This window comes from Tachypleus tridentatus, chromosome 13 (assembly GCF_004210375.1).
Source record: "Tachypleus tridentatus isolate NWPU-2018 chromosome 13, ASM421037v1, whole genome shotgun sequence".
Classification (NCBI taxonomy): domain Eukaryota; kingdom Metazoa; phylum Arthropoda; class Merostomata; order Xiphosura; family Limulidae; genus Tachypleus; species Tachypleus tridentatus.
This window is the reverse complement of record NC_134837.1, coordinates 52,331,925-52,355,009: the sequence shown is the minus strand read 5'-3', so window position 1 is coordinate 52,355,009 and position 23,085 is coordinate 52,331,925. Positions and strand designations below refer to the sequence as shown.

The 23,085-nt window shown below is 32.1% G+C and overlaps 1 protein-coding gene across 4 annotated transcripts in view; it reads right to left on the bottom strand.

The window, feature by feature from the left end:
* Positions 1–1,106: 1,106 nt before the first annotated feature.
* Positions 1,107–23,085, bottom strand: part of LOC143240763 (NF-kappa-B inhibitor-interacting Ras-like protein 2) — a 49,312-nt gene continuing 27,333 nt past the window's right edge. For all 4 annotated transcript variants that reach the window (XM_076483757.1, XM_076483758.1, XM_076483756.1 and 1 more), the window contains 3 exons: positions 18,048–18,141; positions 16,241–16,327; positions 1,107–5,200 (listed from right to left, as the gene is read on the bottom strand). In XM_076483757.1, coding sequence (XP_076339872.1) covers positions 5,136–5,200; positions 16,241–16,327; positions 18,048–18,141 — 246 coding nt within the window. In that variant the 3' untranslated portion in view covers positions 1,107–5,135. The remainder of the gene's footprint in view (positions 5,201–16,240; positions 16,328–18,047; positions 18,142–23,085) is intronic.

Genomic DNA, 23,085 nt, shown 5'->3' with positions numbered 1-23,085 from the left:
CAAGAAATAATCCTACAGAATTTCCAATCTGTTTACAAAGTTCAACTTAAGTCTGTAACTAAGCACAGTCACTGGGACTTGAGAATAAATATTTTATGCGTATATATTTTTGAACTTGAAGAATTCACTCATAATGTTTTGTTTCAGAATTATTAAATTAACAAAAGATGTTAAAGATTTTAATTAAACCAGAATTATTTTCAGGATCACTATCATTTTGAAGATGTTTGAGATTCATGCTGTTCTCAGTAGTACGTATAAAAGTTCCTCAGTTTTGTAGAAATTCAGTTTTTCACTGTAGATAAAAGAATGCAATCATACAGTGCAATAAACATTATTTGTGTCTACACGTGAGTGTAAGAATTCTTTGGAATAATGCCTTTCACATTAATTATTGGTTTGGTAACTCTAGAACAGAGAGGCACCTGAAATTTCCACCTTTGATAATACTCGTTTTATAACAACTATTTTGAAGGTTATTAGGAAATAAGATTTGGCAAAGAGCAAAAAATAATTACCTTAATAAACATGTTGAGTAATCAGAAAAATAATAATTTTATATTTAAAAATATTGTGCATTTTACTATATAATCAGTTTTTGATCCTCTCATTGTCTGTAGGTGTAAAATAAAAAAAAATCATACAATTATAAATGGATACAGCCCATCAGTACTGCGTAATACTACAATTACATTGTTAGTGTGCACAAATGTAATCTGGTAAACTCAGTGATGAAAATGCATTTGTTCTTTCAAATCAAGGTCTTTATGATGACAGGTCAAACGTATGATTGGTTGTATTGATATATAACATCAGAGGCATACATTAGTTAATAATCATGATCGTTTATCAACAAACGTTTTAAAATTGCAAATACAGTTCTTGGAATCTCATTACTTCAAGGAGACCAACAATGAAAACTCTCTCAGGAATAGAAACATTTTAGTTACAAACTTAAAGTGTAAGTAATTTTTTCAAAAGTTAACTGTCATCAACAGGTTTAATTTTGTGAAGAGAAAAATATATGCTAAGAAGATGCTATACTCTATCTAAGCCTGTGTTTCATCTGAAAAAACTAAATAAAATAAAGAATCGTCCAAAAAACATAGCATAAAATTGATTTTCATCATTTATTCTTCAACTATAAAAATAAAAATTTTACAAAAAGTTTAAAATGGCAAGGCCACAATAAGTTCAATTATTTTTTTGTTTGTATCAAATTCTAAAACAAAATATTTAGTTTCGAGTGTACTGGCATTCACTACACATCCATTTATATTCTGTATGTAGACCTGTTTAAAATTTTTAAATAGCTTTCATTACAATGGACTATTACCTACAGCATCTCATTTGACACTAAAATTTATATACCATTAATTGTTTAACATAAATCAATTTATAGTTATAATTCCAATTATATTTATAGTTTTATATATATGTATACTCTACTACAAAGAGATCTAGATCTAAATTAATTCAGTTACTTGTACTAAAAAACTATCCATAAATGCACATCACTGACTAAGCCATGAAACTTTACTGTATAAATATCAATTAAATGACATCGACACAAAATAATTAAAAATTAACTTAAAAGGGGAAACAGAGATAATCAAAAAGTACAGGAATGAGTTTAATCAAGGTGCTTGAATTAATTTTAAAACTACCCTGTGACATACTCCACACTGCATTTATTATTATGTTTCAGCTTTCAGTAATATATTCATAGCCATTTTTCCTGTAACAGTGTGTAAAACTGTAATAAAGCTGGAGACATTTATAAATATATATACAATTTACTCTAATAAAATAAAGCATTTTACAGTAGAATAAAACAGAGCATTTCTGACTAGTATAAAGGTGCTGAAATGGCTTATATTGGTAATTAAAAAGAACTTAGACAATTTTAGGGATGGAAATCTCAAAGTTGTAGAATCAACTTAAGAATAGTCCTACAACCTTAACAAGAGTTTGGTTAGTAGCTGTGCATATATTTCAGTGTAGTGTACTTAGCCATTTTTGGTGAAGGCTTTGGTGCCTGAACAGATTTGAAGAGAAATTTGGCAAGAACCAACGAGAAAACTGATAAAATCTCTCCCTCTATTTCAAGAATAAACATAAAAATAATCCTATTATCTGTGCAGGAGTTTTTTTTGTAGGTATGAATAAAATATTTACAGCCACTTTTTCTGTACGTTTATGAAATAAGAATAATATGAATAGAAAGAAGAAAAGGATGAAATTTATCTAACAATTTTTAGCAGCCTTAACCATTGTGACAGAAAGTCTTTATTGTTGTTTCTACAACAAGTTTGATTTTTAAGATGGTTTTGGCACTTACATTCCATTAGAATATTTGTGAAATTCCTGAGTAAACCCTATTATGAACCACTGTTGAGGTTGATGACATCATGTATATTGCTCTAAACCACTGCATCTAAATAGTTTGGAAAATCATACCAGAAAAAACATTTAATATAAAGACACGCAGTTTGTTGCACTTGCAAGAATAATTTTTTTGCAGCACATGAACATGTAAAAATGAATAACCATGCCAAAATTATATAAGTATCTAATCACAGAGGCAATAAAATATTTTAAATAAGTCATTTATGACACAAAACAAAGATGTTGCTATATCACATGGTATGTAAAACATGAAGATTAATGCAGTCTTAGAACTTCAACCTCATTAAGTACGCTCTAAATATTGACCAAAATGGACAGTTTCATATTCAATGATTTTTGTAAATTGAAACAAAATCATGGGGTGAGAGCTTTAGAATTTGCAACATGAAAATAAGGACCACACTAATCAATGTATCCAAGAAGACTTTACAAAGGTTACTACTGCAATGTTGTAAAATGCTTAGCAAAATAATGTGTGCTGTAAAAAAATGTGAAACATTATTTTTTATTCAGTAAACTCTGTGTCTATATATTAAATGATTTTTTTAACTCTTGAAGACCTTGCATTATATTTTTCTTTCATATATTGAATTACACACCACTTCACCACCTTTTCCTAATCCAACAGCCATTTACATCTTGATTAAATTATTAATTATATTAGTTAAGTGGTACTTTTCACAGTCCTTCATACTTATTAGTTCATAATTATTAAAATTTCCAAATGCATTAATGGTATTTTCACATTTCCTGAGGATTACTTAAAAAATAAACCTGTGAGCACATAAAATATTTGACAGAAAGATACATTAAATTTGAAAATCTCATATGCACAAATTACATATTACCACTGGAAACCAGTAAATTAAAAATTAACAGTAGTTGACAAGCTAAAGTACCATGTGCACTAGTCTTGCTTTTCATGACAAAATTAAGCTCACATAAGACATAAAATCAGCTAAATTCATCTTAGATCTGTCATAAGAAACTAGAAATCAGTGAACCTTACTTACACATCACATGACAAATTTACTCCAAGATGTTAAAAAATTATACTAAATCCAAATTAAAACTGTCTTAAGAAGCTAGAAGTTTTGTGAATGTTTGCTTGCTAATCATAAATCAATAAATCTTAGGGAATGTTATTGAATTACTAGTACTTTGAATACAATAAATAACAATACTTTTAGAAAATTATTATTAACTAATATTTAGCTAGATTACATACAATATAATAATTTGCCTTCATCTTGTTTTTATATAATAAGTTAGTTTTTTATTTAATATTTTATATTGAACTAAATAATTACAGGGTTATTAAAAATTTAAAAGCATTATTACTTGTACATGTCATCAAATATGTTCTACATCAGCCTTATTGCTTTATTGACCAATACAAATAAATAGTTCAAAATTGTTTTACAGGACTTATAGGACTTCTTGATTTACTTTGAAAAGCACATTCTTTTTCAGCTCATTCAAAATAAAGCATTTATTATGATAAATATCTCATTTACCATAATAAATGCTGGATATTGGGTACTCCTATCAAAAGATGATGGACACAGGCTGATAATTAACACTGAAGTTAATGACTGAATTCTAAAAGCAGTAAAACAATGTTGACTTAATACATTCTACTTGGAAGGGTGCAAACCACAAATTTACTGAATATTAAAAAGAATTTGATAAACGAGACAATGATAAAATGATTCTAGAAAAAATCTAGTCACAAACAACATCTACAAATTGTGACCCATATAAACCCAAATGGTTATCCTGGTCTTGTGATTAAATATTTGCTGATACACACTTTGCAACTTTTTCTTTGACTTTATTCAATATGTGAGAATCATTCTTGAAACCTAGTTGTTACAGTCAGCTGTGTGACCTAAATGAATATACATTTCTTCTCAGCTTGTACCATCTATTTAAAATATCACTTGAGTGAATAATGGTAGTGATGTTTGCAAGCTGTAATGAACATAGCTGATCAACGTTTTGTTTTCAATTATTTCATCTTACTGCAACCTCTTTCAGCTAAAGTGAATGGGAGATTGGTTAAAATTAACATGTCTGTGTGTTAGTTTATTACTGTTATAAATAAATAGAGAATAAACACTTAATAGGTTGAGAAACCCTAAGAAACAATATTAATCATTGCAAGGTGTCTTTTTGCCTAATGATTCTAAATTTATTACATGAAATCAAATTCCACTCAAGTAGGTAAAACTTAAAGGCTGATTCTTGATTATTTCTGAATTTTGAAAGCTTCAATTAGCATTTAAAAGTCACATGGTACAATCAGGGTTAGGGGCTTAATAATAATGAAAAATTATTAAAAACGATAAATAATAAGTTATTGCTAAGATTTCTCTTGAAATATGTCTCAAAGCTTTATGGTGTGCAACTAATGTTTAATGTTTCAGTTAATGCCCAGTCTTGTTGCTATTAATGTTTCTCATACATTGTATCCATTAAATCTCCATGGTAATGCTACAATTTTTTTCAACCTATGTCTCAATTAACCTCCTAAATGATTTTTAAAAAATGGCAGGATTTTTTATTTTGCTTTTGGACAGCTTAGTATAATAGACAACTTGATAACTTCAGCCAAATAATTAAAGTGTGTTAAGAAAGAAACGATTTGCCCAAATTATTTGAGCAAATTGTGAAAGGGGTTAAAGCTCCATGGTAATGTTGCTGAGTTGTCTTGAATACCTCAATTAAAGCTCCATGGTTACACTACTGCTCCTTCCTTTTCTTCCCAACTGAGGAAACCCTGATTTACCTAAAGGTAAAAATAAAAAAGAAAGCTTTAATAATTCTTTCTATGTTACTATTCTGTGTTTACAGAACAATATTCAATATACGAATTATCAACTCCCCTCACTTTCTCAGTTATCAGCATCTTCCTCACCCTGTACAATTCTCTGAATTATGATAAATCAACAAGTGGTTAATCAAATGAATGTAATATATTACCTTCCCAGCTTAAAAGTTTAAATTACTAGCTTTACAGATGTTAACATTCAATGATAGAAGGCACCCAATTTTAAAATCATAAACATTCACAAAAGTTAAGAACCAAGATGTTTTTGTAACATTTAGAAACAAAGGCACAATATAAATATAACTAATCAGTAATGATTGAGTTAGTTTAGTGTCAGCAAAGCTTATCAGTTTAGAAGTGTGAGTTATGTCTACTCTGCAAGTTAATGTGTTTATTTATCAATCTATGACAAGTAACTTTATTATTAGTTTTGGAATTTTTGTTTAAATGCTGTTTGTGAAGTTAGATGTCCATTACTTTTGAAATTCACATTTAAAAGTGTATTTATGAAGTTAGGACTAAAGTGAATGCATCCATATCAAATAGTTGTTGAAGAAACAATTAATTTAATTAATAATTAATTTGTTATTTTTGCATGGATTGGACTTGGCATTATTATTATTACCAAATAATTAAAACAAAACCTGCTGACCAACAAAACATGCTAACACACTAGTGTCACGAGTAGGATCATTTTGATGAAAATAGAATTTTCAGTGGCATTTCAAGATGAGAACATAATCACAAAGCAAGATCAGAAATTTACTATAAATGATATAACAACTGAAGAAATTCAAGAAAAAAGAAATGATACTGTGTTCTTACTAAAAACCTACACAATGGACAATCTATATACAATGTAAAATGAGCCCCAGATTTTAGCATTGTAAGCCTGCAAACTTAGCACTGACACATCAGGGTACATGAAAGAGACAGAAAATTAAAAAAAAAAGATTGTGAAAAATGCATAGAAGATTAAAAGATAAAGAGGCAAAAGATTGGAATTGAAAAGTAAAAAATCAGAGAAGTAATACTGAAAGAAAATTTATTAATAAGAAAACAAATTTGATTGAAAACAAGACAGATTAAACTACTTGATATGGATATAGGGATTACATGAAGATTGAAGAGATATGGAAAGATAAAAATACAGAAAAGCTGTTGGGACAAAATTCAAGAAGTATATAACAATTTTAAAAGAAACATCACTGAGGTAGAAAATAACATCAATGGAAAATTAATTGGAAAATATTAGGTCATCCCTTAAGTAATGACTGATTTTAGGTTCAGAAAAAGAGAAAGAATTTGAAATGCTTTTAATGTTATTTAATCAATAATGTATGTTTCATTATTATTAATTACTTTCTATCAACGATTCACAAGCTTCTGAATGCCATTTCTATAAAATTCTTGGGGTTTGGAGTAAACGAATGTAGAGAGGGTAGTTTTGACATCTTCATGTGTTCCAAGCTCTTTTCCATCAAGATAGTTCTGCAAACTTCAGAATAGATGATAATCAGATGGGGTAAGGTATGGAGAATAGGAAGGTTGTGGAAGTTTTACCCAGTCTAGCTCTTTAATCTTTGCTGTATGGGGCCGTGCATTATCCTGGTGTAACACAACACCTTTTACGATTGATCAAAGTAGGCTGCTTTTCTTTCAGTGCAACATTCAAGTGCTATAACTGTTGACAATAAAAGTCTGATGTAATCGTTACATTGAGTGGCAGCAACACAAAGTGGATCACACAAACAATATCCCACCAAATGCTTAACAAGACTTTTCTAGGATGGAGGCCCATTTTGGGATGTGGTTTAACTAGTTTACCTGCACTGAGCTATTGTCTACAGTGTTTAAAATTCTTATAAAATATCCATTTTTCATCTCCAGTCACTAACCTGTCCAAAGGTGAGTTATATTCACAAGAGTGCACAGAAGTGCAAATGTCCACTCTTTGCTTCTGTCAAATCAACAGGGACTCATTTTCAAAGTTTTAACACCTTTCAAAGCTGTTGCAGATGACAGTGAACTGTTAAATGTATTGAATTAAGCTTTAGTGCTAGTTATTCAACTGTTACAGCACAATCTACATCAAGTGCAGCCAGCAACAAGTCATCATTAAACTCAACAGGACAACCTGAACGTGACACATCATTTAAGCTGTAGTCACCTGATCTGAACTTCTGAAACAACCTTCAACATTTTCTTTTATTGAGAGACTCAACACCATAAATACCTTGATTGTTTCATGAGTTTCTGCTGCACTATTGCCTTTTTTAAACACATAAAGCATTATATGCCTAATGTGCTCCTCAGACACATCCATCTTCATGAGGATTTATTTGATTAATGATCTGAAAAGGTGGAGTTGGGTTAGTTTCTTTTATTTCTCTGAACATTTTTATACATGTCCTACTACATATTTTAGTCATTAAAGCCTTCTACAAAGACAGAAATTTTCGGACATTACTTATGGGATGATCTGATACAAAGATCAAACCAGCCACACCTCTATCTGCATCCACTCAAGAATTCCAACCCAAGAAACCATTTATTATAAATCATGGAATAGAAGAAACTATTTGGTCTACACCTGTTACCACTACTGCTTTGCTATTTGTGGTTGAAGGGCCTTCCTGGATTACTACACTATGTCACCATTAAATCTAATTCCAGAACTTAGCGGTCCAGCTCAACAACATCTACCAATCAAGAAATCAAAGGACTATGATGGAAAGGTACTAAAAGAGTCCTATAAGACTCAGTTCAAAATTATTTTCAGAGGGAACAAGTAGAATAAAAAAAAAGCAATTCATCCTAATGCCTATTCAGAAAGACTGACTTTAATGCTATTAAACAAATTTTCAACTTAGATCTTAAAATCTCTCAAACACTGAATCTGCTTTGTCCAAAATGTTTGGACACTAGAACAAAAGTATTTAAAGCCAAGTTCTGGAGCAAGCAATGGAGAAATCACAACATCTTAGCCAAATTTATGAAAATATGAGAGGCTTGTTCAATTACCTTACTGGGACATTCCACAAAATATGACAGATTCCTTGGCATGCAAATAACATACAGGTGGCTTGTGGAATTTTCAATCATTAAAGTTTTAGCTGAAACATCAACTGACTTAATTAAGTGATTGTCTAAAACAGTGGTTCCCAACCAGGGGTGCGAGATAACATTTCAGTTTTTTTTGTTTATATTAAGGATACTGTCCTATATATTCAAAAAATTACTGTGAGGGATGCAAGAACATATTAAAATTTTTTAGGGGTGTGGGGCATAAAAAAGGTTGGGAACCACTGGTCTAAAATAACTTAAAGGATTAGCCAGACAACAAGGTGTCCAGAATAGAATAAATAAACAAAAGACAATAGATATTTCAAGTTTAACTTCAAAGGGCATACTGCCAAAAACTGCATTAAAAAACAAACTACATATTAAATACCCCCCCCCCCAAGTTGGACAAAAGGAACTGTTATAAATGTAAAAAGTTTAAATTTTTTTACCTGAAAATGCATTTCCAAGAGCTACTAATCTCCACTACACAAAAATAACAGCTTCATCCCTCACACATCTGCCCAGAACATTTGTTTGCTACTATCCTACCTAAAGATCATGTGTTTAATATGAACTGCTTTAATGCATGATGACATCTTCATATAACAATAGCCCTTCACCAGTAGGAGGATGACATATGTGCATAATGTCTTTGTGCAATACTTTCTCCTAAGCATTTGCACTCAAAATAACCTCATTATTAAATGAGGCAAGAAGAAAATACAAAAGATGTGGGGAGGACAAGTGGAAGTGTACAAAGGTTAGTATCCATTAGAAATACATTTTCAGGCAAAGAAAAACATTAATTTCCAACATAATAATTTATTGTAATTAAAAATATTTCATTAAGAACTGTAAACAGCAGGACAAGATAATCTGGTGGAGCAAACTTTGCTTCAAAGTCTTAGAGGGACTGCCTTTACAGAAACAGGAAGCATTACTACAAAGTCTTAGAGGGACTGCCTTACTTCACAGGAACAGGAAGCATCACTTCAAAGTCTTAGAGGGACTGCCTTACTTCACAAGAACAGGAAGCATCACTTCAAAGTCTTAGAGGGACTGCCTTACTTCACCAGAACAGGAAGCATCACTTCAAAGTCTTAGAGGGACTGCCTTACTTCACCAGAACAGGAAGCATCACTTCAAAGTCTTAGAGGGACTGCCTTATTTTACAGGAACAGGAAGCATTACTACAAAGTCTTAGAGGGACTGCCTTATTTTACAGGAACAGGAAGCATTACTACAAAGTCTTAGAGGGACTGCCTTACTTTAGAGAAACAGGAAGCATTACTACAGAGTCTTAGAGGGACTGCCTTACTTTACAGAAACAGGAAGCATTACTACAAAGTCTTAGAGGGATTGCCTCACTTTACAGGAACAGGAAGCATTACTAAGAGGGAGATCAAATAATTACAAGTTTGGAGATGACATGTTTGAAAGACTAAGGCTTTAACTAGTAAATAAAGGGAAACTTAAAGGTTTAGACACAAAGGTTAGAAGAAAGGGTGAAAAAAACCAAGGATTACAAGGAAAGCCATTTTACTATAATTACATGGTGTGCCAAAAGTGATAAAAGGTCTGAAATTCTGGGGAAGAGATAAAATATATGTTTCAAAGAGGAAGTTATGCAAGAAATTATTTATCACAAATTTGTGATTGTTAGAAGGACATATTAGCTTCCTAGGGTAGGTATAGGAAGGGTTGGAAGAGCACAAATTACAGTATCTATTGAACAGGTGGATGTAAGGAGAATAAATTCAGAAAAGCTACTTGAAAAACACATGATACTGCCAAATTCATACAAGTTAGGTGGTTATAAGCTGATTTTAATGGGGTGTTGCAGAGGTGCCTTAAGTGGACTAATTACTGGAAAGAAAAATTCAATGAAGTGCATCATCTCCATTTGAGAAACCGAAAAAAAATTGGAAACCACATTCACCAAACATGATAAAAAAAAACCTTCCCATGTTTGCCACCAATGCAACTAAAAAAATCTCAGTATAATTATATAAAACATTGTAATTTTAAACAAATAACCACACATTAATAAATGCAGAATAAAAAAAAAATGCCTTAATTGAACAAAACAGCGCCACACCTTAAACAATCACCCCTTGGCACCAAGATAGCTATATTAGACCATGAAGCAATCTTTTGTTGTGTGACTTCTCTTGTTTTGCATTCTGTATATATATTCATTCTGTCAGTAAACTATTTGTATATGAGAAGAACATAACCTTATCAAAATACCATATGTTTATCATAACGTTTTTCATTACCCAGTCAAGCCATCTACAAACATTTATTTTCTAAAAAGTGAGTTCCTTATATGCATATTTATGTTCAAAATTTAAATAAAATACATTTTGTTCACATTATACCAGTTAGTGTAGCATAAAATTATAACCAATAATACACATTTTAATAGTATACAAGTTTTAAGTTCTTAATTTTATAAGGCAATATTAAAAAAAAATATTGAATTTTCCCTAGTGCAAGAGATGTCACATTTTTCTCTAAACATCCCTTTGTCTCTAATTTATTTACCACCCCTCCAAGACATACAAAACTTAATGTCTTATTCAGGACTGCTGAAGTGCTGCTATTCACATATATATATATATATATGATAAATTAAAATTAAGAGGAAAACATACTGAATGACCTGTTATAGGAAATTCCAAAATTTCATCATGTTCTCATCTAATTCAATATTCTGACTTCATTCCTTGCTTTTGGTGTCCATTGCTGAATGACATTTTCAAAGCAACCAGGACAATACGTACTTTTCTAGGCCAAAGCATGGAAGAGGCAGTCCAACAAGTTTAATAAACAAAAGTGTACAAAAACAAACAGTTTTTCATCAATGAAACTGTAATTGGGGTAACAATTAAATTCATCTGCAAAACCCCTTATTCACAATCAATGGAAGAAACAGGAATAGTACTCAATCTGTTTCAAATACTAAAACTTTTCCAGATTTGTATTTTCAATCAAATACTGACAAAATCCACAAATTGTCCCTCTTTCATTTTGCTGAAGTCTTATTGAGAATATTCTGACCTCCATCACACTGAATGTTAAATGATCATCAACAGTTCGAAGCCAATTTTTTTATTAAGCACATGTGCACTCTGTGCTGTATCACAAACCTCATTATCATGCAACCTATCTTATATTGATTTTTTTCCAGGTTATATAAAAACCTTCTGGATTAATCAGAGTATCCTTTTTTGCAATCTCTGTTGTGAAGTGAAACTCCTCAGAAGCAAAAACGTTTGGCAGATTCAGTGGCATTTCTATAGCCCTGAAATCATTCATCTTTCTTAAAACATTTGTACAAGAGCTTTTATCTTTTGATTCACCTTGTACAAGTCTACATTGTGCTCTTATAAGTCTTATTTGAGTAATTCTTGGAGAGCATCACATATCAAACCTAGTTCCAACAGAAATTATATGCTTGTAATTTTTCACTATAAGCATTTGTATGCACATTGCTCTTTTTTTTTTTTGTCTCTTGTTGACTCACACTTTGCTTCTTTGAAATGTTGCTTTAACACTTCATAGTTTTACCAAACAGCTCAAACTGATTGGATACTAGATGCCACCCACCGAATGCTTAAAATTTGGCCAATTTTTAAAAGTTGAATCCCCCGCAAGTTCACACACATTTAGTTCCCTGCTATTTTAGGGGATGTGTGACACAAGACAAAAAAGCTTATCAATAAATACTTTAAAGCTGTTGTCCTCTGAGACTGATTTTACAGCATCACTGACTGACAGTTCTAATCTGTGATTAGCACAGTGCCTCACAATTACAGAATAAAATTTGTCTTTCATCAGTTTCTTAACTCCCCAAAATCATGGTTGTACCATCACATGCCACACAAAGTAAATCACTTTTCAGGTAGTCTTCATTTCATAAAACTTAAGACAATCAAGTAAAGAATCAAAAATTCCTTTTGCAGCAACATCTTCAAGTTCAATCAGGTCTAAAAACAAATTTAATGGCAAGTTCATTTCAATATCCAGAATACAGGTTTAAATGTACACTGTTATATTAAGTTACATTTTTTTACTCAAAGTAGTTGACTGATAGATTATCAATGAAATTCTATTTTTCAGTTTAGTAGCCATATTAATTAGTATTTTTTTCATTTTATCACTAATGTAATTCATGATTTTAATATATGCATTCATTGAGTGACGGATATGTCCCATGTCAATTCCATTTAGTCCTTGTAAATCTATTTCAGATTCCAAATTATTAAACAATTGGTTTTCTTTCACTACCTTTTATCCTGTGCAAAGACTTCTTGTAGTAATAACTTTTTTTGCAAGATACTATTTTTAAACACACATTTACAATGGTCTCTTTCTCAGCTTTGCCCAACAAGTTTAGAGCAGCTTTATATCTGTCAGTTTCCTTGGAATTGAAAAGTTTTTTCTGCAAAGACAGAAACTGTTTCTATTGACTTCACCAAAATAAGTTATTTCATTGTTGGTTCATTTTTTAGAAACTTTCATTCCTGCCTTTGTTTCCCCTCCATAAGTTTCAATTTTATGGCAAGGTGTACAAGTCAAGTTTCTTAATTTATGATATTCAGCCAATTGTACTTACTGCAGAAATCGTTTTTTTGATCAGCAGTCCAACAGCTAGGTTAATCTGCGTCAAGATAGCTCGTGGACACTGGATAGACCAGGAACAGAAACTGTCACTGTTGCCATTACTTCCTGTTATTGGGTCACTTCCTCACTTATGTAAGCTTTCATATCAACAGAAGTGAAAATAACTTGTAATTTTTTGATGTTTTGAAAAGATGCAGTAAGAATGAGATACATTCCTAGACACAATAAAATCAAAGCACAGAAGAAGAGAAAGGTGCACCTGCTTAAACAGATCTCACTGCCTTGACTGAGCACATCAGATCAAAATGACTTATATCCAAGATTTACACACATGAACAAGTTTTTATCTTGACTGAGAAAGTGCTGTGCAGTCAATGATGTCAATCCTCTTTGTCCACTTTGTGACTTATTTTATTTGAGTAAATGCACAGTCCAGGCCTGTATACTGGTCAACTTGGTTGGTGGTCACTTGTTTTCCAGTCCCAAGCAGTTTAACTCACTACGGTGTCCACCTAGGCCAGTTCTCATCTGCTGTTGACAAGTTGAAAACAGGCAAAGTGAAGCTACTACCATACATCAACCAAAATTGGCCACATCTTGCAGGTGTTAAAACCAGGTGACCATTGATATTCTCTGTTAATGGTATGCTAATCTTACCTGATGCTTCATACTTCATGTTGCACTGACGATAACATAATCACATATACATGATCAAACAAACAGTATGTTTTAAACTTTGTCATCTATAACACTTCTATTTTTGGTGTCTCTTTTGTTTTTGTGAACAAAATATTTGTTCCAAGGAAAAAATACACATATTCATTTACATTACTCTTTCAAGTTTTGTCACACTTCTCTCTACTCTTCAATTTGAAAAACAGTATTGGTATGCCTCATAAAAAGTCCTGAATTCATTCACAACTTGTATATGGTGGCACATGGCCTAGGTACATGCAATGCAAGTAGCCAAGTTCTGGGCAAGGATATTGTTCATCTTTAGCATTCTTGATCCTAACAATGCAATTGTTAAAGTTCACAAGTACATATCATATACAGTAATTTGTTGCTATCCTACACCTTTGCACTTTGGAACTTAAGTAAATACGATGTTGTGCATCTGTAATGCTAATTTGACAAGGATTATTGTGGAAAAAATCTTCTTTTTTTTTACTTGGATTGTCAATGAGTCATTTAAGTTGGGTCATAAGTCAAGTCACAAGTTATAAAGGGCAAGTCTCAGGTCAAGTTGCAAGTCATTTTGACTGAGCCCCAAGTCACAAAAATTGCAACTCTAACTTACAACTCTAGATCACAACTGTGAAGTGGATGAATTTACTGAAGTATCAGTTGTACCTTAAAAATACTCTCTACCTCAAACAGTATCCAAATGGGAACTTCACATATACTGGACAAACCAAATCTATTACTTCTTAATTTTAGTTTTCACTTGTCAAAGCACATTTTCCACACTATATCCTGATACAAGTAATAGAAGTTCAAAGAAGTATGAGAGTGCAACTATTACCCCAAAACACAGTTATAAATAACTTCTAATCAAATGTAAATTAATTCTACCACAAAAATTATTGATTACTTTAAAAATTTAATTATACAAAACAAGCTAACTAGAAGTACATAATTTCATATATCAGTATGTACAAGAAAACTGAAACCTACAATGATTAGAGTAGACTGAATCAACTGTTGGGTACCCATACCATAAACAACATTTTTAGCCATAAATTCATAAGAACTCTTGAATTAAGGAAGGTTTGGAAATTTATATTTGTCCTAAAGCCACATACTAACAATGCAAAATAATCTTCATGTGTGCAAATATTAACATTATTTTAATCAATAACATCAATGAAACTAATATTAATGTAAAAGGCAGCATGCTGTTTCTTACAAAATTAAAAAAAAAAGCAAGTTGTTTGCTGTACAATAGCTTTTCACATGTTTTGGTAAACCTACTTCTATATTTACTATGAGAAGAAATTTTTGTAACAGCTACTCATTTTGTTCAAGTTAAAATTTGTTGACAAGAAATATAATTATAGAAAATAATTTATTTTCTCAATTTACAATGATGACTTTCATATTATGATAATCAGATCTGTTCTTTGTTTAATCACTTTTAGTATATTTAATCAATATTAGTTTATTCTAATAATCTTTGCTTTCATAATTTAAATTTAAAAGTCTACATTGCTCATTTATTTTTGGCCGATTTAAATAATTTTCAATATTTATGTATTAGTTTCTGGTCAACAATTCTCTAACACTCATACACCCTTGTGCAAATTAATTGAAACAAGACGGAAAATTACGATTTTTCAATTTTTTGCGTTTTATTTCTGAGAATCCAAAAATTACTCACAAATTAATACATGATATGACCACCTTTATTTTTCAGAAGATCATTAATCTGCTTTGGCATCAAGTCCACGATTTGACTGCAATCTTTACTACTTTTTGGATCGCGGTAACACACCTCAATTATGGCCTCAATTAGCTCTTCTTTCATAGTACAGTCTTTTCCCCAAAGTCTTTCTTTACAAATTGCCCAAAAATTTTCAATAGGATTTAAGTCCAGAGAGTTTCCAGGCCAGCCCAGCACCTTTATTCACATTGTAGTCATAAAATTCTTCACAAGTTTCGATGTGTGGCTGGAGCCAGATCTTGCTGAAAAATGCTAGATCCATCTGGAAATCTCTTTTTCAATTCTGGAACGACTCTTCTCTGCAAAACTTTCATGTACTGTGGTCCTTGCATCATACATTCTATGATATGTAAGCCTCCGATGCCATAGTAGCTGAAAAAGCCCAAAAACATCTTCAAGGGATGTTTTACAAACTGATTGATGTGAGATTCTCAAAGTTTCTCGCCTGGAGATTTGTGAACATGCAGACTTCTTTGATCTTGTACAAAGAAATGAGTCTTGTCACTGAATAACACCTTCCTCCATTGTTCTTGCATCCAGTTCTTGTATTTCAGATCCAATTAATTCAGTTTTTATATTGAGTTGGTAAGAAATTGTTTTTTGACTGGTCTCCTTGTCCTTCTAATGCAATTTCAAATATTACTAAAATATTTTGTCATATGTCCCAAAACAGATCGACCGTACTGCAAAACATAGTTAATGATGCTGTATGTGTGAAAAAATGATTATTAAAGGAAATCAGCGGGTCCAGTGAGTCTACACTGGCTGCCATTCTGAAAATATTGTAAAATGACCATTTGTTTCAATTAATTTGCACAAGGGTGTACTTGTGATGTATACACTATGACAGAACATCCTACCTGGTGGTGGGTTCATCTTAGATGTCAGGAAAATAAAAGGATCCAATAGTGATCTTCTTTCAGCAGCACTTACTTCATAGAGTTTCACTGAAATAAATTCACCAAATAACAAAACTAAATTTTGTCAATGATTATATGGTCATTAAGCCTAATATTTCCAAGATTTTCTAATCTTTATGTTAACGAGTAAGGTTTCAGCCACAAATGAGGAAAAAAATTATATTTTTTTTCTCCATCATGGAATAGTTTATATTATTTCACACAACATATATTAATACATTGCTGGCTAAAATCTTAAGGCCAATGAACATAAAGAAAAAATATGCATTTTGATTTGTTAGACTCAACCACTTATTTGAGTAGAGCTTCAAAAGATGAAAATAAGAAAAGGGAAAATAAAAAACTTTTTGTGTGTATATATACACACACACACACACAGTTTCTTTCACCATGTGATAATCCACATTAAATTATAAACACAACTTTCATCATACAGTAGTTGATATTAAACTATAAACACAATGCCTTTCATCATACAGTAGTTAACATTAAACTGCCAGCATAATACCCATCAAAAATGACTGAAGAAAGAAATTTAGAGATTGATTGTGAATGACTGATAAATCTTGAAGAAAGAGTAATTTTTTATTCAAGAATCTCCTCAAGTACAACGTTCTTTGTCAGTATGTGGGTTACAGTGACTGTTCCCTGATTTTTGAGGTTATCACTGAACACGTTCAAGTGTTCTTGATTTTGAGTACTTCTGAAAGCTACATAAAGTTTTTTTTTAACTGGAAAACATTTTCTAGTGTAAATTGACAATTTAACAAAGATATGTTTTTAAACTGTGAAAAAGTTGCAATTTCTTGTGTATTTTAGTCCAAATGTATCTTTAATTTTTGATCAGTCACAGACTTCTCACTTCTAATTAGCAGGAGGTAAAATTACATATTAAGTTGCTATGACATCAGTGCATGGCTAAAAACAGATGGACAGATATACATTATGTTTTACAGTATTAGATACAACTATAAACACAACTTCTATTATCTTACAGTGTTATACAAAACTTAATTCATTGATGTCATCACTAATTTCTTAAAAAAGGAAAATCATAGAAGGTCAAAAGAACATCAAAGATTTTAATTTGATGAAATAACCCCAAAACTGTGCACATTTAAGATATACATCATTTTTTCTGTCTCATAATATTTTAATAAAACAGAATTTATAAACTTAATACCACCAAAGTGGAAAAAAAAAATGTGAATATAAAAAAATTCCAAATTTTTTCACCATTTTGAAAGTTTCATAATATAAGCATACCAATGTATCTTGATCTTATAAATTTGACTAATTTGCCTCACAAATGAATGTAAGTATTGTGAACATCTCATTATGTCAATATGTATGATTTTATGTCAAACTTTTAAATATTTTACTTTACTTAAGCCATCTTAAATATCTAAGACTGTTGAGCTTTCACTTTATTTCAGCAAAAAATAATTTCCTGAATAGCAAGTTTCCTTTTTAAAATTTTACTTGTAACTTGTTTTCATGTACATCTTACATATTATTCTGTTTATGGCCTTTCATTAAACAGCTGACATGTTATTTGACCCAATATAAACTGATTTTCTTTCTTTCACACTACAAATTATCATTTAAAAAGATTTTCTCTTCTTTTTCTAATGCAACAAGCTTCCATCCATGCAAAACCTGAAAATACTGTTGGTTTTTGCAGAAATTTCAGTAGTTAAATATTTTACAAAAATTACTGTGAAGCAACTAGTATATAAATACTGACCTTTCTCTCTCAGTGCCCAGTTTTTTGCCTTGTCCACTTCAACTTGCCTGTCTTTCTGTTTATCTACTTTATTGCCTAACACAATGATTGGTACCTTTGAATGAAAAAAATATTATTCTAATTCTCTATTTTCCTTACACTTCAACAAGTTATATACTTATATTAGATTATCCAGCAACCAGTATTTCCTTTACATCTATTAAAGTTGTGGCACATTGTGCTAGGGCATATTCTGCTGCTCATCAATTACACAAGTTTATAAAGAATTTCTTACTTTTGGTGACCGTATACTTTATTGTCTTGCTTTTCTCAGTCTACCACATGGCAGAGACAAAAATAATTTTCTCATACTTAAAATTTATTTATGATAGGTACTTTCCCCTCTCGAAAGGTTAGTTATTTTCATTCAATGCTTCCCTCTATATACATTTATTTTCTTTAGGCATGTCACAAGCCTTCTATTGGAATTGAAAGATTCCAATGTGTTTCTCACGCAAATCAAGTGTCACCTCCTCACAAAGAGGAGCACAACAGGCTCATGTGATGCATGTTACTCCCTCTAAACTCCTCTACTGAACTATCAGTTCAAAGTTTAACAGATGTCAGCAACAAAGAAAAGTGGGGAAGAAAGGTGAGAAGTTTGAGTAGAGGTAATTACTTATTGGAAATACATTTTAAATATACGAAAATTATAATTTCTGATACAGCTCTAAAAGATTAGCTAAAATCCCAAAACGAGAAGGAGGAGGGATTGAGTTGAGGGAATGATAAAGTACCTCCCAAAAGCATCTGATAAACACCCCTGAAAATCAGATTCAGATTCAAAGATCAGTAGAGTGAAACTGCACCACTTTTGAGTCAGGTATACTCTCTGCCCTTTTGTGAAATGTATAAGATATAAGAATGGAAAATGAGAAGAGCACATCTGTGTGGGAGAGAATGTGACAGGAGAGTGATCCTAGTCAGAGAAAAATATTGTAACTAATTCCTACAAGGAGAAAGGTGGATAAACAACAATGAACCCTTGGGTGTAAAGTGGCAGACTATATCAGTAAGTTAACTACATCAAAACTTTTTTTGCAAAGTAACAACATCCATGAGAGGGTAGGATGAAGTCCATACCATCTTCACCTTAAACATAGAATCACAAATTAAAAATCACTTCATTCCCAGGGTATGACAAGAAGATTAGTTCTGAACTATTGATGAAGAACTTGGTATCCAGTATCAAAAGGATGCCTAGGACATGTAATCAACTCCCCCCAACCATGGAACAAGCTGGGACCATCCAAACAACATTCCCATAAGAGAATAAGGGATAGATAAGAATAGAACTGTAACAATCCCGCATACCACTGCTGTGACCCACAACACAGGCAAAGGATGATCGACAACTCTATACCTGTGTAACGACTTATGGTGATTGGTTCACTCTAAATACAAAATCTGCTTACAGGGTATTGACCTCCAAGCAAGGGGTGGGTGGGTGATGCCTCACTCTGTTGTACTAATTACTGCAACTAGGAAAATATTACATCATCTACACCCATAGAACATGACTGTCCATATACTGTAACTGAGTGGAGATGGTACAGAAGTCATTCAGCAAAGTGCCTCCATGGGTAACCACCCCAGCAGCTTGAAATTGGAAAGTGACAAGGACTCCTCTGCACCAGTTGAAGAAACGAGGGTGATAATGTGGTGGAGAGTGCAGAGGAAAATCATCACCAGAGATGGTGCAATGGGTGACCAAAAAACCTTATTTTAAAAAGCAAACAATACCAAGTTATTCACTCTAGGCATGGCAACAATCCCCTTTTGCACTACCTATGCAGTCCATGAACAGTATGGTCCAGAACAGGCATCTTTATGAAGCAAAATATCACAAGGCTATTCACCCTAAAGATATCTTGTGGAATACCCCATTTCAATAGTAAACATGCAAAGCCATGGAAGATAAAGAGCAAGTAAACATAGCTGTCCAATACAAATTTAAAAAATACCTTGATAGGTATATCTTGTCACTGAGCATGACCCATATAACAAATAATTAGATAAAAGCTCCTGAAAGAAAGAAAGTATTAATAAAAACTTATCATTTAGAGTCACACAGAAGTATGAAGAATGGACACAGAGGGTATATGAAACCTTAATGAAGAAGAAAGTGTGATACTATGGAGATAGTGGGAGATGAATGTACTGGGAGTAGTCCAGATGCATGATTGCAAAATCTCCTCCAATGAATGATGAAGACAAAAATGCAGGGGAAAGTAAGGTGTCAGATCTGACAGATAGATAAATGGAACAAAGTCAAGCAGCAATAGTATGAATGAATTAAAACAATGGACCCAAGTGATATGAATAGAAGATGAAAGATCATGAGGGGAGGAGGATTACCAAGAGATAAAGAGTTGGGAATGTATGCTCTGGAAGAAAGCAATATGGAATATGTAACAATGAAAAGCCCTGACTGGGCAAAAAGCCTATCCAGATCTGATTCAAAGTCAAGGTGGGAATAGAAGGAAGAGAAATAAAAGAAACAGCAGAACTGTCCTTCCAAGCCATAGATGTCTGTGGGAGAAAGAAATGATCTGAACAAAGGAAAAGATTGGTGGGGTGATAAAGGGTTTGTGAAACCTCAATAGCTAACAAATCTGACCTTTAACTTCCATACATTAAGAGGAGAAAAAATAAATGTTAAGGGAAAAAACAAAACATGGAGCATGAGAAAAGTGGTTCAAATAGAAGTAAAGCAAGGGAATGTAGGACCACATTAACATCCCAATTCAGAAGAGTATGATGTCTGGGAGGGCAACACATCTGGAAGAAACATACGAGCATGGTAAGAACAGGAGAAGAAAAACCCAATGGTATCAAGGAAAACAAAAGGTATAAGTCCTGCATATATCTGGAAAGTGAAGAGACTGAAGATCCACGATCAAAGAACCAGGTAAGAAATTGTCTACAACCCACTGTAGGCCTACCAGCAGGAAACCTCCTGGTTGTAGACCAACTACAGAATACATTCCAACTGTACTGGTACACCTCCTTGGAACCAGCTAAGCAGATAGAAACTTGACATGTGAAATAGAATCTTCTTACCAAGAACCAGACAAACTCCAAGAGTGGAGACAGAGAACCTATATATTGGAATGTAGGGCATGAGACCAACATTTATAAAGGAGGGAGGAAAAAAGTGGAAGAGGGAACATGGGGAGAGAAGCAGTTATTACAACCATGGAAACCAAGGTTGAGATGGTCAACAAGGATCAATCAGGGGACCTGACAAGGAGTGGATGAGAGAACCCACCCAATGAAGTAATCAAGTGGGTGAGTACCCATAAAGATACTTCAGTGACCAGTCCTGGCTGAAGGAATTGACTGCCAGGGCCTGTGGATAAGTACAGGTGACCACAATAAAGATAATTTTCATCTGTGCATTTTGTGTTTGTATGGATGTTTTTACATTTTTTTACCACCACTTCATACTCTGTATATAGATCTTCACCAACTTTGGTATGGAGGTTCACTAAGTCCATGGGAAGATACCTGCAAACTTTCAGTTTTGCAGTTTTTATGAGCATTTTTTACAATTACATGTAATGGAAGTAACTTTTCATGTCCTGAGATAACCTTTCATTAATCATCAACTTCAATAATTTCTACCCAGGTGACAGGTACTCCTATCTAGTTTTATATAAATTAAGGATAAAAATATTCCTTGAATGCCATCCAACAATTTTAATGTGTCCAAAAAAGGATATACTGGAGAAAAAAACAACTAATTATTCAAAAAATCACACATTTCACAACCTTTAGTCAGTGATTATAAAATAACAGTACATATTTACTATAAAATGTTCAAGAGAGTAGAGAATGTAATGTTTTAGAATTTTTCAAGAACTCCAATGCACAAAACAAGAAGTCTAATAACCTAAGAATTTCACAAGAAAGTCTATCTTCTAAAAGCATTCAGACTATCAGGTAACTGCTTTATGATTTCCTATCACAAAAGATCCTCAAAGTTTATAGAAAATACATCATTAATACAATGTCAACATAGTTTATCACATGTGAAGTACAGTTGTGGTTGTTACAGTATAAGTCCACACCCCATCACAGCATGAATAAGGATGCACTTGATGCAAAATAAACTGAAAAGCATACTACACTTATTTATCTCACACAGCAAAATGACACAAATGCTCATTACAGTTTTATCTCCTTACCTGAATTATAAAATTCAGGCAACTTATATCTAAGATTGTTTAATAGTAAAGCTTCTCAAACTGATGGCACTGGATTAAATGCGTTATGATAAGTGGCAGAGCTGAAATGCTATTACATACTTTCATATTAGAAAGTTATGAGCCAACAGAAACCAAGAACTGTATAAGTGTAACAACATTTTTATAATAATGTAACAGTAACTTTATATTCTTTAGTTTTATTACAGTTTGACTGAACTTGCAACAACAGTGTAACCAAGAAAGTATGCATAACTTTTAACATAGTAAAAGCCACTACTCTGTTTACAGAATTTAGAAAGATCTTAGTAAATATTCTTTTGTACACATACAAACAACAGTGGGTTTCACATCAAAATATTTTCTCAAACATTTGTCTTTGAATTTATGAAATCAGAATGCAACTCAGGCATTCACAGTTTTAAAATCTAATTTATATAGTCTCTAGACTCTCCAATATGAATGTCAAAAACCTTTTTTTATTTGTTATTTTCTGAACCATAACAATATAGATTCTGTTTAACTGACCTTCTAACCACTACAAAAAAAGCAAAATCTATTCCTTTTTCTTTCTAGAATAGCTGCATATTATAATAAAAAATCACAGTTACTTATCCTGAACACCTGGAAGCTTGTAACAATTTGCATCTGTTTTATTCTATTGTTTCATTGCTCTCTAAATATATAATTATGAACTCATGTAACAAGCCATAAAAACATAGTAAGCAGGTAGCCCAAGTTACAGTATTGAATTATTTAAAACAAATATAACTTACATACAAATCTCACAA